Source organism: Pieris brassicae, chromosome 9, assembly GCF_905147105.1.
Source record: "Pieris brassicae chromosome 9, ilPieBrab1.1, whole genome shotgun sequence".
Taxonomy (NCBI): Eukaryota; Metazoa; Arthropoda; class Insecta; order Lepidoptera; family Pieridae; genus Pieris; species Pieris brassicae.
This window is the reverse complement of record NC_059673.1, coordinates 3,690,415-3,708,495: the sequence shown is the minus strand read 5'-3', so window position 1 is coordinate 3,708,495 and position 18,081 is coordinate 3,690,415. Positions and strand designations below refer to the sequence as shown.

Genomic DNA, 18,081 nt, shown 5'->3' with positions numbered 1-18,081 from the left:
TACAGGAATGAAGGTTTGTTTTATTGTCTTATTATGCTTATATAATATGTGACGTTAATCGTTTCGAATTCAGTTCTAACTAGTTAAGACTATTTTTAAAAGTACTATGGGCCCATAAACAGTTGGTTACTTTCATTGGACCCCAGTGGCCATAGATTTTAGGCATTGACATTATGAAATGACACATAATGTAAATTTCCTGCGTAGATTTTTATACTGTATTTGATTTTGTCACTTTTGTTTACATGATAAAATTTGTAATTAGTATTTATATTTGAAATAAATTAATCCAAAAGAGAATGTAGTTAAATATTTTTTACATTAATTTTCATATTTATTGAGAGGCACTCAAATTGTACTAAAGAATTCTAACCTAACCTTATATATAATGGTGAGTATTATTTTAATTCTTTCTTTAGAAATATTAAAAAATCCTTATTAATTTGTTTGTATCACAACAGTCTTCCGCTTCACCGCCAACAGTACCTGGACGCCAGTCAGGTGGAGATGCTAAGAAGACACAACCACCATCTAGCATTGTTACTCGAAATGGTGCAAGAAAAGCTAAAATACAAACACGTGCCCGTACAGCCGGTACTGCAAAAGTATGTATAACATTTATTGTTATCAATGTAATTGAATTACTTTATGTTCTACATATACAACCGTTATTTAGAAATATGATGTAAGAGTAATACACCTACACAAAATACAATTGCCACTATGATAAACAGTAATTTGTTTAGGTATTATGAGACTATAATTTGTATTATGCTATATTCTTCTTAAGAATAAGTAATAAGTTTTATTTTAGTTTTTCTTATGGCTATTACATATTTTTAACTATCGTCATAGGGCTATTATTCATGATAATCTAGGCACTTGCATACCTTTGTTGTGCTAATTAAAACAATTATTGAAAAATTAAAGAAAATACTTTAGTATTTAGTGGCATAATATTATAAAACCTCCTTTTGTAAGAGGTACCATAGTCCCAAGATTTAATTTAATATTCTAGTTAATTTATATTTTAGGACACAGTTTCTATGACTTTGCACAATAAACAATTATTAATTGTAATGTATAAAGTAAAAAGTACTGTGTGTATAGACTTGTTACATAATATATGATGATGAGATTATACCTACTTATTTGCATATTTCTTATCTTATTTGCAATTTAATAGTGATATTGTGTTTCTCAGCCTTCAGCATCTGTTGTGGCAGCTAAGCGGAAAGCGCAATTGAAGAAGAAAACAACAGTAGAGACAGTTTTGAGGGATCATTATCAAATTGTAAGTACTTTGGCTAAGTTTTCATTTATTTGAATACAAAACAGCTTTCCATTTTGGATATTCTGATGCATGATATGCATCATTGGCAACCACACTTTGATGGCATTACTAAAGAGGTTTCAAGTCCTATTGAGGGTATATCACTCTAATTCTTTGTAATGGCCTATGGAATATTCTATAAAGGCATTTACTTGCTACATGGGTAATAATAATCATAGGTGTTTGAGGTCCATACTCTTATTCATATCTCAAGGCACAATTTCGTCTTGAGCACTGTCATATATATAAATTTTCTATTAAAAAAATGGTTTGACAGCTATTAAACTAGATTGAAGTTTTATTGACATACTTAATATGACACTGAATATTTTAGAATGCATTATTGGAGGTGTTTGGAAACTGGGTATTGTGAATATGCTCTCACTTAATATTAGTATTCAATATTTTCCTAGTGCCAATTAGAAAGACAGAAAAGAGTTTTCTGATCGTATCTACAATGCGTCAGAACACTCTTTTTATTCACCAAATGATTTTATTTTATTCAGACAATGGATGCAAAGACCAAAGTAAAAGGTCCTACAGGTTTTGTTACTGAGCCACGCATGGTAGAACATAAGTGTTTGTGGGATGATAACTATCCAGAAAATCCACTGCGACTCATAAGTGTCATAAATAGGTATGTAGAAGATTTGATAGTTAATGTTACCAAAAAAATAATCTATAGTTCTTGCAGTGATGTTTAGTGCCACATACATTTGAATGAACAGTGTAAACTCCATGTAACGTCCGTCAATTTAACAACGGCCTCCCAAAAGCATTTAAATCTATTGACTTTGGTTGGTTTAGCTTGTCTTCCATGCATACAATGATACATTCTACATAGCATTAAACCGTCTGTTAATAACGCCAATAATTGAGTTAAAAAGAACTTTTAAGTTGCTAAAATTAGTAAAAACTTTCTAAGAAATTCGTTCTTTTGTTTACAAATTAGGATTGCTTGCATGTGTAGACTGTTGTTGACCATGACTAATAGGTAGGAGTCGTGGATTATCTATACGTTATCATATTCTTAGTTTCTCACTAACTTTCAAATTGTAAATATGGCTAGTAAAAGAAAATCACTGTGTATCGATGAAAAAGATTAAGAAGATGAGACGGATGAGCCTGAGCCTCCGCCGAGCATTAAAAAAGCTCTGGAAGCAGCTAAATTATTGGAAAAATATCGCAAGATATGAATAAAATAAGTGAAAAAATACAACAAAATTACTGGTGCAGTAAAAGAGAGTCGGACTGAAATAATTGACTATACGCATTTAAATAATAATCTTGTTTATGTACATAACTACTAACTTTTTCTAATTCTGATTTTTCTTCTCTCCGTTTAACGGCATAAATTGCACAGTACCTTCAGTGTATAGAGGTTACAATGTATTTGTTATATTTTAAGGCTAGGCCCTACCCATTATCCCGAATATTTCTCTGATAACCAAGTACATTACCTCTGGGTAGATGACAAATAAGTAATGAAGTGGTTAATTTTTGTCTCTTGGTTAGTCATGTATTGATGGTCCAAAACTTATAAATTTATTTACATAACTTGACTCAATTTGTCTTTATATTACTTAAGGTAGTGTTTTTTTTAAAATTATAAATGTAATATTATATAAATTTATTTGAAAATATAAAAAAAAATTTCAGATGCCACGAGTTAAACTTAATAGAACAATGTACTGAAATAAATCCCCGGGCTGCATCAAAAGAAGAAATTTTAAATTTACATGATGTATCTGTTTATTCCATGATGGAGAAAACTCACCAGAACAGTGACGTTGAATATTTAGAGGATTTATCATCGTGTTATGACGCTGTTTACATACACCCAGTAAGTTCTATAATTTAAAAAAATAATACAATAATACATTTTTTTAAAATATAAAACTATTCTAATTTATCTACATAACACAATTTAAAGAAAATATGTATGAACCATACACATGTGTTTTTGTACACATATTTCTTTACACACAGTTATGATATGATGACTTCTAATATGTTCCTTGCTCCAGTTTTATTATAAACACTTTTAAATGCTAATATGTATGAATGAATGAATCTTGTCGTTAATATGGATTATGCATCAATAAAACATTACAGAGTACTCACGAACTGGCTCTCATAGCAGCGGGTTCTACAATAAAACTGGTTGATCACTTAATAAAAGGGGATATACAGAATGGAGCTGCATTTGTTAGGCCTCCAGGACATCATGCTATGAAGGCGGAGCCTTGCGGCTATTGTATATACAATAATGTGGCACTTGCTGCTAAACATGCACTTCAACACGGACTAAGTAGGTAGGTGCAAATTTTATAATCAACTTTCAAATAACTACCCTCAAATTTGGGAAATTCTTAACCAATGACTTGATATCATTAAAATAAATTTTATCGACTGAATTAGTACTCGGGGACTCGAAGCAATAATTGTGTCCCCACAGCTATTGTTCATAGTCTTCTAAGAAAGTCTATATATTTGTATACAAAACAGTATTAAAATATATATATATATAATTCAATTTATTGTTTTCAGAATACTTATAGTTGACTGGGATGTACATCACGGCCAAGCAACACAACAAATGTTTTATAACGATCCAAGGTTTGTTAACATATTTAGCTTTCGGTTTTCATATTTTTTTTATAGAGCAGGGCAGGCGAACGGGCAGGAACATCATGATGCACTGATGCTCATGTGAAACCGCCGCCCATAGACACTTTTAATGCCAGAGGGCTCGGGAGTAGGTTCCCGGCCTTTTAAGAATTGTTAATAAAAATAAATATTTATAACTGTCCTCGATGTCATAACACATTTAAATAGACAATAAAAACAATCAAAGAGTTGCGTCAAATTCTTTTTCGTACAATAATTATAATTTATATTGATTACTCTTAGTCCATTAAGTGTATAATTAAACGATAATCTATTTCGATACGGGGTATGAAGATCGTGTTAATTCTGGCAAATAGGCAAGAGACTCACCTGGAAGACCCTAAGTCAAATAGGTTTAGGTAGAGTAGGAAATACTTACGGCAGCGGGAACGGGCAGTTGGTTCAATCACGTGTGGCGCATTAAAAAACGCCTGGTTGAATTGATAATTTCGGCATTTTGAAATCAGTATAATATATTTCTTACTGGGTTTTCTTCTATCACATTTATTTTATAACGTAATAAAATTTCATCATCGGACGTCGAGTCAGAATACGAAATACTATTCGATCACCTCAAACTCAAAATAACCTTATTCATATAGGTAAACAAGTACATTTCAACAGAAAAGATGTTAAATCTCTCCGCCACTCTTTTTAATCGCCAAGTTTTGAGTCATACAAATTGTTTGTACTGGAGCAAATCAATCCCAAGGATTGAGATTATTCAAATTTTAAATATTCGTCAAATTTATAAAAGTAAAGTATTTAGTGATAATTCTCTAATTTCCCTTGTGAGTTTGTTGTAAAAACGAATACAATTTCCATATAAGGAATAGTTTATCTTTTGGAGGCGGAGCCTGTTTGGTCGTACGCTTTCGGTTTCGGTGAAAGTCACCATTTTTTATACATACAACAAGGCTTCAAGAATATATTGACAAGTTAGTGTCATAATATTTAATCGCTTAAAATTATTCCGATCCTCGACGTACATCGTTCCAGAATTGAGCGTATCTTATGGCAGTTTTTGCCGCGAACAACTAAGTGGAACGAGCTACCCGAAGAAGTATTTCCAAACCAATTCGACATAGGGTTATTCAAGAAAAGAGCGTACCTATTCTTAAAAGGCCCGCAATGCAATTGCGAGCTCTCTGGCAATTTGAGTGTCTATGGGCGGTGGTATCACTTAATATCAGATGAGACTTGGTTTGCCTAAGTTTAAAAAGAGAAGAAGATAGAAGAAGAAAATAAGTTAATATATTTAAATACGATTTTATTTCAGTATCTATTTACAGGGTCGTATATTTCTCGATACATCGCTATGAGCACGGATCGTTTTGGCCCAATTTGCGTCAATCCAATTTCGACTACATCGGCGAAGGCAAGGGGGAGGGTTTTAACTTCAATGTACCACTGAATCAAATCGGGATGAAAGATGCCGACTACCTGGCTATATGGTACCAGTTACTCCTACCGATGGCTTATGAGGTATAAAAATTAATTTGTTTCCTTACAAATTTTTATCAATTATTTAACATTTCTGTTTTTTTGTAACTAAAGTATGACTGTAGATTGTAATTATTGTAATTCCTGGATTAGTTTTCATTATAGACAATTTGATCATAACTCGACTGACAATGTTTTCTTTTATATCACTAACTATTATGCGTAGTAAAAACGGGCGGTATTTGAACGTTTACAGAAACTTAAAATACAAAAAAAACTTTTAGACATTTAAAAAAAAAGGTGTAATTTTTAAGGATTTGTAATTTTTATGTAGCGTATTAGCTAGCTTACATACAAAGGGTATAACAGTACCTTACGGTTAATAATCTAGCACGTACAGAATAACGTGTACGTTACGTACGTATACGTTACCGTCAAACGCTTTACTACAGATATTTAATAACTAAAATAACGTAATACAAAGAGTCGAGAATCCTTGCTGATTTTTTCTTTTTTTCTACGTAAATATATATTTACATTGTATATTCGTGGATGTTTTGTGGACCCATGCGACGTCTTCAGCGTTAGCGTTAGCGCTGCTCCTTGTTAAGTTCTCGTGTCATTTTCGCACGTGTATATTGTATAAAATTGGGGATATAGAAAGATCCACTATGAGATTCAAGGGATTCTAACGACCTATATGATAGTTGAACCTTTAAGCTTTAATAAAATAATGCTGTGCCCAGTATTTTCAGCTTCATTTGAATATAATATAAATGTGTTATCATCAGTACCAACCGGAGCTCATCCTGATATCGGCGGGTTACGACGCTGCGATCGGATGTCCGGAGGTACTGTCTCTCTCACACATTATTCGTTTAGTTCATATCTCCGTCTCTTTCAGTTCTCCCCACAACTGGTGATCGTATCAGCCGGGTATGATGCCGCCGTTGGGGATAGTAAAGTACGTTTTCAAAATCTGGATAATGACGCAGTTGTATAGTATTTAGGGGAATAATTACTCATCAAAGGTTTTGCTGATGAGGTAAAGGAATGGGATGCAAAAGATTACATTTTTGTTAACGAGATTATTAATAAGATTTTTTATACGTTAATATAATGATATATGTTAACCATTAATACTTTTATTGTTATATTTATTTTAAGGTTTTTTTTACTTACTGAAAAACGAATTTTAAAAATATTACAGGGTGAAATGCTGATAACACCAGCGTGTTATGCGACATTGACGCATTTGCTCATGGGCGTATGTTCCCGAATAGCAGTTGTGTTAGAAGGAGGGTATTGCCCTCTGTCTTTAGCGGAAGGAGCTGCCTTAACTTTACGAACGCTGCTAGGTCATCCGCCGCCCATGGGCGAAGCTCTTACTGAGCCTACGGACTCGTGAGTATATTTAAAACAATCCAGTTGCGGTAGAATCCTTGTTCTTGGCTTCAAATTTCTGTAAAGATTTACTGGAAGATCAGCCTTCTGTGACTCATGCCGTCAACTATCGACGTCGACTTGAGGCATACTCATACATACATACGAGCGAGTGTGCACCTAACTAAGAAAAGTGAAAACGTGTGCAGCCGTGATTTGAACACACGACCTCAAGGAAGAGTGTTTGAAAAGCGTCACGGCCGAACCATACTTGTCTTGTAAAAGTTCAGGCCATTTTCGACCCCCTAAAACTTTGTTATGGATAAAACTGAAAACCTGAATTTCAATAACGAATCAATGTATAAATTTGAATCAGTTAAGAATTATAACTAGTCAAATTTATTTTTAGTCACTTACCTACTGACCTATCATCAAAACTCTAAGGCACTTCTAGCAGAATACAATTAGTATTTAGTGTATAAATTAAGGGAAAACTAAAGTATATTGCAATTTCGATCCGGTGTTCTAGATACACCAATTGCAGTTTTATTTATGTAGTGAATGAATCAATGTCCGTCTATTATATAATCTTTATAAAAACCTAACTATAGAAATTCCTAACCTGAAGTATTTTTTTAAAACCTAAAATTTTTGTGTCATTGATATGAGCACTATAAGATATTGTTAGGTTATCTAATTACGTAATAACTTAAGACAGTAGGTCCCTCAAGGCACTGACTAAATTGACTGACTTGCCAGAATGTTTGTACACATTATGTTTTGATGGCATAATATTTACACTTAATCTTTTAAATACTTTAAAGGTTAATTATAAAATTTTACTTATAAAAAGACAAAGTTTTATTTTGTGTTGCCTAATTGAGTAATCGTCGTAATCTTACGGAAATAATAGAATTTCGATGCGCAAAGTACGTCTCGTACGTACGAGCCAAACTCTGTTATCGATGTCACACTTAGCGATGTCTTGACTCTGAATTTTAGGGTTAGAGTTGTGTTTTATAATGGCCGGCGATATCACTTTGCATCGGCTATAAAAAAATAATTAATTGGGATTAATTTCGGGTGACCAAGATGACTATAAAATTGTGACTGTGAGTTACTATGTACCTAAATATTTCAGAATACAAGAATCGATCTTAAACTGCATTTACGCGCACAAAAATCATTGGAAGTGTTTCTACCAACCCACATACAGCTTGTACTCGGATGCAAAGAACGTATGCGATGTTGACAAAGACAAACATACTGTTATAGTGAAGTGGGAGGGAGACGAGACAAGACCGGATAAATATCCAACAAGAAATTGTTATCCCTTACAAAGTATTGAAACGAAAAAGAATATTGCAGTTAGATTAAGACAGTTGCAGTTAGGTAAGTTCAGTCTTTTATAACTGTAGGTTTTCTGATGCTTTTTTTTATTCCAGGGTCTGTATTAGTGATTCAAATGTAATTGTAATGTGTGTTCATAAATAGAATTCCATCCACAGATAAAACAATTAAAAGAACTCAGATGACTATCAGCTGTCAGCTGTCATTTCTGTTGTTTTTCAAAACACAATCACTAACTTAAAAAGGCTGTCATTAGCAACACTGATTTTCATTGGTCCCATCTTTACAGAGCAGACATATTTCGGTGTCTATGCGTTGAGTTTATTGACTATTTTGGTGCCTTAAAAATTATCGCCTTTATTAAGTCCCGGCTAAGGACAACTGGGTGTTTATTTTATTACATATGTAATAGACATATCGTATCACGTACTTAGTAGATATAGATGTCTTCTATAAAACTAGTGAATCACTTTACTCTATTGTCAATAAATTCACCATCGATAGTTTGTGACAATTGAGTCTGTCTTTTTAGTCTTTTTATGCCTTCTTATCTTATCTTCTAATCAGTCTATAGTCTATGACTATTTGACAGAATGTAAGAAAATATATATAAAGTAAGTTTTGAGTGGATTTTTTTTTATTTCAGCAACTGATTTAACGCTGACCCAGTATCCAGTGTGCTACATATATGATGAGGCCATGTTGAAACATAAAAATATTTGTGAACCGTAAGTGTTAATAAGATTAATAATCTTCACAAAAACGCACTTCTTTCGCCCTTCGCTTCTCTTTTCCATAGGCCCTTTCTTACCCGCTCTCGAACGAAAAGTATTATTATTATAAGTAAGTGTTATGTAGAATTTATAAACTATCAAAAATCATTAATATGTTAAATGAATAAATAAAGAGACTAGTTGCACACGATACAGCGAATCTGAGTCCCCCCCCCCCCCCTCCCACTAGTAAAATTACTCTTTTAACTATACATCACTTTTTATTATGTGTAATAAAAAAATATTTGGCCATGGCTGTACATTTGCTCACTCAGGCTTCCTTAGTCTTTAAGCCAGGCGATTTCCTAAATCGTCAAAGTTACGAGAGTATAGCCAGCTCTCTCTTGAACTTACATTGCATTCATTCGTTACATTTCACTTATATTCTATTGTTGTACGCGATTAGTTAATATAGAGTAAAACTAACATACTTTATTATTTAAAGCACCTCGATGACCGAGAAACCATACAATTTTCTTTGAAAAAACAACAACTTCAAATACCTATTAATATAACCTAACCTAACCTATCCATCTAGTTAATTTAAAAAAGTACGAAACTAATATTGATAAAATTTGGACTGTTTCCTAAGTTGAAATATTCAGTTCAAAAAGTTTCAGAGAAATTTTTCGTCACTTACAAAAATAAGTTTTATACTACAGCTTTCCTGAATCTGCTTTTAGGGGTCACGTGGAATGTCCCCAACGAATAATGCGTGTCCACGAGCGACATATGGACTTTGGTCTGTTAGATCGCGTGCATTTGCTGACGGCGAGACGCGCCACCGATGAAGACATACTCGCTGTGCACTCGGAGAAACATCTTACCAGGTATGGGTTAAGTCAAATTTAATAGATCTTTGACAGGAGTCATACTCAGTGCTAAGTCTCGACTCTGATTCTTGCCTTGATATTCTGGAGAGGCTACGAACATTAACGTATGTGTTTGAGGCCGGCAACGCTCGCGCATTGAGTGTCTATTGGCGGCGATATCGCTTAACATTAGGCGAGCCTTCTGCCCGTTTGTCCCATGTTCTATAAATATATATATATACTAGCTGACCCGGCAAACGTCGTTTTGCCATGTATATTATTTCCAGGAAACATTTTTTTAGTTCAATAAAAATAACCTATCTACTATAATAAAACAATGGGGTTGATTGCAGAGGGGTTAAGTGTTAAGGATTGTATGTATTTTTGTATGCTATATCATAAAAAATAATCTAAAATTAAAAAAAAAATTTTTTTGGGGTGGACACCCCTTATCACTTAGGGGTTTGAAAAATACATAGTACCGGCTTCTCAGACTTACTGAATATGCATTAAAAAAATCATAAGAATCGGTCGAGCCGTTTCAAATGATTATGGGAACGAACATTGTGACACGAGAATTTTATACATTAGATATTTATATCTATATTTATTTATATTTCAATTTTACTTTGTATGAAAGTGTAGTTATGTTAGAATTTATAAGTTTGTTGGTTGAAAAGTATGGCCCCTATTCTTCTTTACATTTTTTTCTGTATGAGGATTAATATTTGACAGTTCTTAAGAGCATGTGTCAGATATGAATTATCAAAACGTGCTCTTCTGACACTGAAATTCTCTTTGATACTTTACTATGTGTTCAATAGATGGCGTTAATAGTAATATTTTGTTACTAAAATATAGAAAATAGAATGTTTACGCTTACGTATTACGCTGTTGAATAACTGATACCTTTAAAACGTCTTTGTGCTCTTAATTCAAGGCTTTTAAGGGTCAAGAGTTGATGATGAGATTCTGGATACGAATCGAACTATTAAAGGATAATATATTTAAAAAAAATCGTATTGGTGAACTTTTATAAAGCAAGCAACTCTCAGCTACACTTTCAAATACACATATATTCACGCATACTTAATGTCTTATACGACTTATGTTTGATTAGTTGAAACACTGAAACTACTTTTTCTTTAATGTTTCAAACATGCACCATTGACCACGGAATTTTTATGGAGCACAACACTACTACTAGAATTAGATCAATTTTGTCACAACCATATTTCTGTCCAGAATAAAGTTTCTATTTATTTATGTGTGTGTATGAATTTTGGTTTATATAAAACATTATTTAGATTGAAAGACTTGTCATCGATGAAGCTTCGAGAGCTTCACAATTCAAAGGACACATACGATTCCGTGTATTTTCATCCTGACTCGCTGGAGAGCGCTACTACGGCAGCCGGATGTGTTTTGCAGGTATCAATTTACAATAATATTATAGAGGAAATATATAATAACGTTTTTGTTTGAATTAAATAGGCTCCAATATTTGAAATATTCACCATTAGAATCCTATATAATACCTGATGGATATAGTTTTTTTTAACGTTGTACTTCTTTTAGCGCGTTAGGGAAAAATGATGAGAGTAATTTTTTAAGATGCGCGCGCACACCTTCACAAAAAACCGACACCCTGAAGTTAGCTATAGTCAACAATTTAGTTTTGTTTTTTTTTGAAGTTATACTTCTTTTGGCGGGTTAGGGAAAAATTATGAGAGAAAATTTTTACGATACGCGCGCACACCGTCACAAAAGAGCGACACCCTGAAGTTAGCTATAGTCAACAATTTTTTTTGACGTTATACTTCTTTTGGCGCGTTAGGTAAAAGTGATGAGAGTAAATTTTTACGATTCGCGTGTACATAAGTACACAAAAGTATTTTTTTATAAACGGTCTCTACACAAACATCATTAACATTACAATCTAGTCTAACCTAAGACTAATAAGTAATTTAAGTCTAATCTTAATAAAAATGAGATTTATCATAAGAAAGTGTCCAATACTAAAGAGAAAGACACTTTGATCTTTTGTAAAAATTTTATAAGTTAGAGATTTATTAAAAAGTTAGAGATGAAAACTTCGATAATTTAACCCAACGTGGCCCAAAAATACCAATAAAAATCCCTATATCTCTTAAAATATTGACTATATGGCAAAGTGATGTAATATAGTATTATAGAAGAGATAATTATCTACAAAAACATCTACCATACTATATGTCTAATTAAAGTAAGATTGTAATATTAGTAGTGATTTTCTAATATCTTTCCGAGCACTTATCATATTTTTTTTTGGATGTTAATACATCCAATAATAATTTTAATAAAATTAAATTTCTTTACTGTTATTTTTTTTTACTTTTTCCGTTCTGTTTATAGGAAGTCTGTATCGAAAAGAACAGAAATAGTTGTAAATAAAATTCTGTTTTTACTCTGTATTGGTACAATCATATTAATTCCTAGTTATAATTGGAGTATTTTTATCAACAGATGGTTGACTCGGTATTATCCGGGCTAGCCGGATCAGGGGTGTGCGTGGTCCGTCCACCCGGGCATCATGCTGATAAAAGCACTCCCTGTGGCTTCTGTCTCATCAACAATGTGGCCATCGCAGCACAATACGCCTTAAAACGCGTAAAACGAGTGTTAATACTCGATTGGGACGTACATCATGGAAATGGGACGCAAAGTATTACGTTGGACAACGAGCAGGTTAATTAAATTTTTTTTTGCTGTTTTTCTGGTTTCTAACATACGACAGGATGAGAGTCAAAATCGTTTTGTTATTGTAACATTTTAGTTAGAATAATAATTTATTATTAAACACAAAAAAATCTATTTACATATATGTTTACAAATTTAGTTCAAGTTTAACCTCACCAGTTAAAGCATCAGGTTAATGCATGAAAAGATTTCAGATCTTATACATATCCCTACATCGCTATGACAATGGCACGTTCTTCCCGCAATCACGTGACGCTGACCATACAGTGGTTGGAACTGGGAAAGGGAAAGGATTCAACGTTAATATTCCCTGGAATAAGGTAGGATTTTCAAAATAGAGGTTGAGGAAAATTACTACACTTATTACACTACTGTTATTTTATAGATCTTATATATATATATATATATATATATATATATATATATATAAATAACTGCACTCTTTTGACTAAAGTACTATTTCGTATCTTTCTGCCAAATTGTGTTCACCTCATACATACCAATGGCGCCCTTAACCGCTACGACAATCTTCTTGGGTTTAGATTTCTGTATCAGTACTGTGTTTATTGCTGATAGGCAAGTTTCGGACTAAGGCTAGATTGAATTTTCTGACGAAGCTTTCATTTAGTAGATACTTAGTCCATTGATGCACAGTCGGGGATCGAACGTACGAGCTCAGGGATGACAGTCGCACGTTGAAACCAACACTGATCACGTGACGCCGTACACATGCAATACACTAAAACTAATGTATTAATTATTTTTATAAACAAAACATAGCGATCATTTTTTGGGTGGGTGTTATAGATCTGTAGGGAAACTGGAATATGTATAGAATAAATATCGCAAAAAAAGAACTACATGTTGTATAAAAATGTATGGAATAAAATACAGAATATTCGTAAATTTCATCCTAATACATGAGACGATATCTTCATCGCCGTACGAACTTGTTTGCGCATAGAAATATTTTTTTTTCGATTAACTCATTATATAATATCAATAAGGTTTAAGTTTCTATTTAATTTTAGTTAATACTTTTTTTTTCAGTTTTTGTTTTTTAATTTGTGGTGGCTTGTTTAATTTCTTTCCTTTCTATCTAGCTTATGTTGTAGTATAATCGATGTGTGTATAATTTTATGCACACACGTTGTTTTAGAACTTATAAATAAATGAATATAGAATGTTTAATTAATGAATAATTGTAAAGCAATTCCTATTTTTTTATATAAACCTGAAACAATTCCGTTGTTTACTCGTTGTACTAATTTAATATATCTTTATAATTATTTATTTATTCGGCATTCTATATAAAATTTATAAGAATTTAAAAATATAGCCAAAAAGAATTATACAAGTCACAGTAAATATAGTAACTAATACGTATTGTATTATATAAATATATTGGTATTCAAAAATAGAATAGTGCAGTTTCGCGGGGAAATATAATTTTTCTACATTTTCTTGCATAGAATGTTTCTGACGTAATACATTTTGTATTCGTTTAACAGCGCGGTATGGGCGACGCAGAATATATAGCGGCGTTCACGCAGGTCGTTATGCCGATAGCGAGAGAGTACCATCCCGATCTTGTTCTGGTATCAGCCGGCTTTGATGCCTGTTTTGGAGATCCAATCGGAGGTATTTTTTTATTATAAATTTACACGCGAGATTGATAGTATAACTATGCGTTCCAAGGATTCCTGTTTACAATATTATGTTTTATTAATTTATGTTATATAAACCTTCAAAATTCTTTCTCAAACTTGAATTTATTACCCAAAGCCTTGTCATTAGAGCCCTCGACGGCCAGACTTTCGTTATTTTATAATAGCTATTTTTTCTGTGCATGTCCCCTATACAGGTAAGAACGACCAGGGACTATAGAGTTTGGGTTGTGGTTACTTGGGCAGGTAACGCGTAGTAAAGGTGTATAAAATAGTACCTTAAATAACGAGTTTAAAGTATAAAGCCCATTTTTTTCAATATTTTATTAGAAATCTTGTCATCCATTGCCGGACACTTATGACAGTTGCTACCTCTTGGATGGCCTATTAATAAATAAAATAAAGCCTTTTAATTCTTACTTATAAAACAAGAAGTTAGGTTAAGGTAGTTTACTTACATGCAATTATTAGTTTTGTTAGTAATTAAGTTTGTATCCTAAATTTACTTGTGTTAGTTTTTTCTTCATTATGTAAGAACTCCTCTGTAGGTGAAGGCCTCCTCCAAAGATAGCCAATCCTCTCTAGATTGGGCTACTTGAATCCAGTTGGAACCAGCTGTTTTTATGATGTTGTCTTCCAAGCTAGCCACAGGTCTACCTCTCTTTCTTTTTCCCCGTGAACCCGCCCATGTGGTCACCGTTTTCGTCCATCTCTTGTCACGCACACGCGCCACATTCCGGCACACCTCCAGGCACCCCTAAAATTTAACAATTATAATTATACTTTCGTTATAGTATAAAGCTAACTTTTATATGTTTTTTGGGGACCTATCAAAAAATTTTACCTCAACAGCCGGACATTTTTAATGGTTTTTACACCTTGCCAGATATATTGAAAGCCCGCTGTAGGTGCGTGCGCAAGCGCTCAGACGATTGCGATCTTTAAAGATATTCAATAGAAGTAGTTTTGTTACGTTTATAGGCATGTTATATAAAGTTTAAAAAAATATTATTATAAAATACAAAGAACAAGTATTATAACACATGTACAAAAAACATTTAATCGTTTTAATATAAATTATTAATAACTTTCATCATTGTCGTCGATATTTTCATTTTCATCGTCGCTACTCTTCCACTCGATGTTATGATCGTCGTCAATTTCTAAAAAAAATACAAGTTTATACAATTTTGAATAATTACGTTTTAAGTTAAAAAAACAAACAAGACATCTTCATGGAATACATAATTTCTACTTTCAGGTTGCAAAGTATCACCAGAATGCTACGGAGTAATGACTCACATGCTCAGAAGTCTAGCTGGTGGCCGTGTCATACTTTGTCTGGAAGGTGGTTATAACATAACCAGTACCTCGTTTGCTATGGCTATGTGTACGAAAGCTCTTCTAGGCGATCCAATTTACACACATTACGACTCAAAAGCAAGTTGCAACTGGTCAGCTATTGAATCAATAAACGACGTCATCAAAGTACACAAAAAGTATTGGAAAAACTTAAAGTTTCAACTGGCTTTACCAATAGAAAATGTTCCAGAAAATGTCTCACCGAAATCGACGTTAGAAGAAGGACTAGCCAATTTAACTATAGGTTGCACTGACGGTATACACTGCGGTACCGATGATGAAGCCGAGGGTAGTTCAAAAAATACAGATACCGGCTCGAAGGACCAAAGTCCAAAAACTGATGATTCCAAACCTAAGACGCTAGTAGATTTTTTATCAGATAACATGCAAGCTATAGTTGATGGAGAAATGTTTGCTGTTGTGCCTTTACCGGGATGTCCCCATTTGGATTCATTGTACGCAATACCAAGTGATGTGAAGTTTCAACAAGGCGTTAAATGTACTGACTGTGATCATACTATTGAAAATTGGGTCTGCCTTCATTGTTATATTGTAAGTATTACTTAGATATTTAAAATAATATAGAGAAAAATCATTTTAGATTACTTCTAAAATAATGTATTTTTGAAAATCATAATATTAGCTACTCTTACCTTGTAATTCTCGACAGATATGGTAGTTACTATTTATAAAAGTAAACAAAGCGCTCGGGCAAGCAAACTGAGAAGAAATTTCACACAAAAAATATATATAACATCTTCTTTCGTGATTATTGAAGTCGGGTAAAAACAACCCCAGAGAGACTCATGAAAAGACAACTTATCGCTGTTTTTTAATTGCAACAAACTAATACAAGGAATTTTCTTTTACAGACAGCCTGCGGTCGACATATAAACGGCCATATGGCATCGCACTATTCTACCACGCATCATCCTCTATCTCTTTCTCTCGCTGACCTCTCCGTATGGTGCTATCCCTGCGATGCATATGTTGACAATCCATTGCTCTATGACGCCAAGAATAATGCGCACAAATGTAAATTCGGTGAAGAAATGCCCTGGTGCTATAAAGACGGTATCCATATGGGATAAAATTGGTCCTTCGGGCCGGGTATAGACTTTTGTGTTAGTTCCTTTCGGGTTGTTAAAATGTTATTAACATAAAACTTATTTTGAAAATTAGGTAATTTATATGTAGACGATTTTCTTTATATTTTTTTATATTGGTTTTATCTGTTAATCAAAATATTCTACTAATTAAGTTTGTGTGTAAACACTACACATTCATAACGTAATATGTTTTTACATAAGTCAAGTTAAGATCTGGTTTTATATTTAATGGAGAAAAGTTTTTAACCTATATTTGTCTGACTTACATTTGAAAAGTTGAAGTATAACGTAAGCAGATTTATAATGCATTGACATTGTCTATTGATTAATAATTATAAATTCTTGTGTTACTACGAGTTTTTTAATCTAACTTTAATATATATAACACATATTAACTTTTTAAGTACATATCGACAATAAAATATAAATTGGTAACTTTAACAATAACTCATTACTTTGCGTAGGGACCATTTAAAAAACATATTATTGTAGTTCATTAGCTAATTAAATCAACTGAATACAGGTGGTTGGCGCTTGTTTAAAAAGTTAGTACATTATCACCATATAATAAAATAAAAATTGTGATTTGATCTGCATTTAAAAAACCTAACATACTGTGATTATGGTCAAGTAGTATTATTTTTTGTAAATAATGTTTTAATTTATTGAATCATTGCTAATTGGTGCTAATTCTCATATGAAGAAAGTAAATATAGTACTAATAATCAAACAATTATATTTACATCTTTCAAGTGACAGAAGTAACTAGAATTTGACAGCCACAGTGGGTATCTGTTGTAACCATTTATATTCTATAATTATTTGTTGAATGTTTAAATAGTTGTACATGAGAATAAGCACTGCTATAGCTCCTAAATGAAATACGCACGTTATAATAACTTTGCTATTATACAAAAAATTAAGCCCATATTCTATGAAAGAAATTTGACATTAAGTAAATCAGAACATGATCTTAGTTTAGAAACATGGGCCATGTATTTCAACGGTATTGTTTAATAAACATTTACCTTACATTATGTGAAGTTATTTGTGTCAAATTGCTGAATATATATATGAATATATGATATATATGAATATATGAATATATACTAATAAAGCATATCAAGATGACCTCCTTTATTCTTTTAAAAAAACCTAGTACGTAATCCAAGAGCTCAACGTCATGAATTTATTATTTATAATTTATTGACTAAATTATGATCAATTCGAATCTAACTAATATCTGAATCATCGAAACAAACACACTAACTTGCGCTGTTGATTTAAATTTATTTATCTAAACGTTTTATGTAAAATTATTCTTTTCATTTTACATTGCATAGTAATTGCTAGTTATAGTAGAAAACTATATAGGGTCTTTGTAGGTAACTATTAACTGTACTGCTTTTATAGATGTTTTTTTTGTTAATAATAAAGGGC

At 32.5% G+C, this 18,081-nt stretch overlaps 1 protein-coding gene across 2 annotated transcripts; it reads left to right on the top strand.

Moving 5' to 3' along the window:
- Positions 1 to 221: 221 nt before the first annotated feature.
- Positions 222 to 17,709, top strand: LOC123714157 (histone deacetylase 6). Of its 2 annotated transcripts, none has more exons than XM_045668326.1 (19): positions 222 to 391; positions 462 to 605; positions 1,205 to 1,294; positions 1,840 to 1,970; positions 2,993 to 3,176; positions 3,449 to 3,648; positions 3,884 to 3,952; positions 5,296 to 5,488; positions 6,351 to 6,410; positions 6,657 to 6,850; positions 7,971 to 8,221; positions 8,826 to 8,907; positions 9,636 to 9,782; positions 11,072 to 11,195; positions 12,270 to 12,491; positions 12,698 to 12,823; positions 14,015 to 14,144; positions 15,432 to 16,084; positions 16,405 to 17,709. In XM_045668326.1, the coding sequence occupies exons 1-19, from the start codon at positions 389 to 391 to the stop codon at positions 16,621 to 16,623; spliced, it is 3,222 nt and encodes a 1,073-aa protein (XP_045524282.1). In that variant the 5' UTR covers positions 222 to 388; the 3' UTR covers positions 16,624 to 17,709. The 2 variants fall into 2 exon arrangements, with proteins under 2 accessions (XP_045524282.1, XP_045524280.1); XM_045668324.1 differs by lacking the exon at positions 6,351 to 6,410 and adding an exon at positions 6,238 to 6,297 and having other exon boundaries at positions 223 to 391.
- Positions 17,710 to 18,081: the final 372 nt, after the last annotated feature.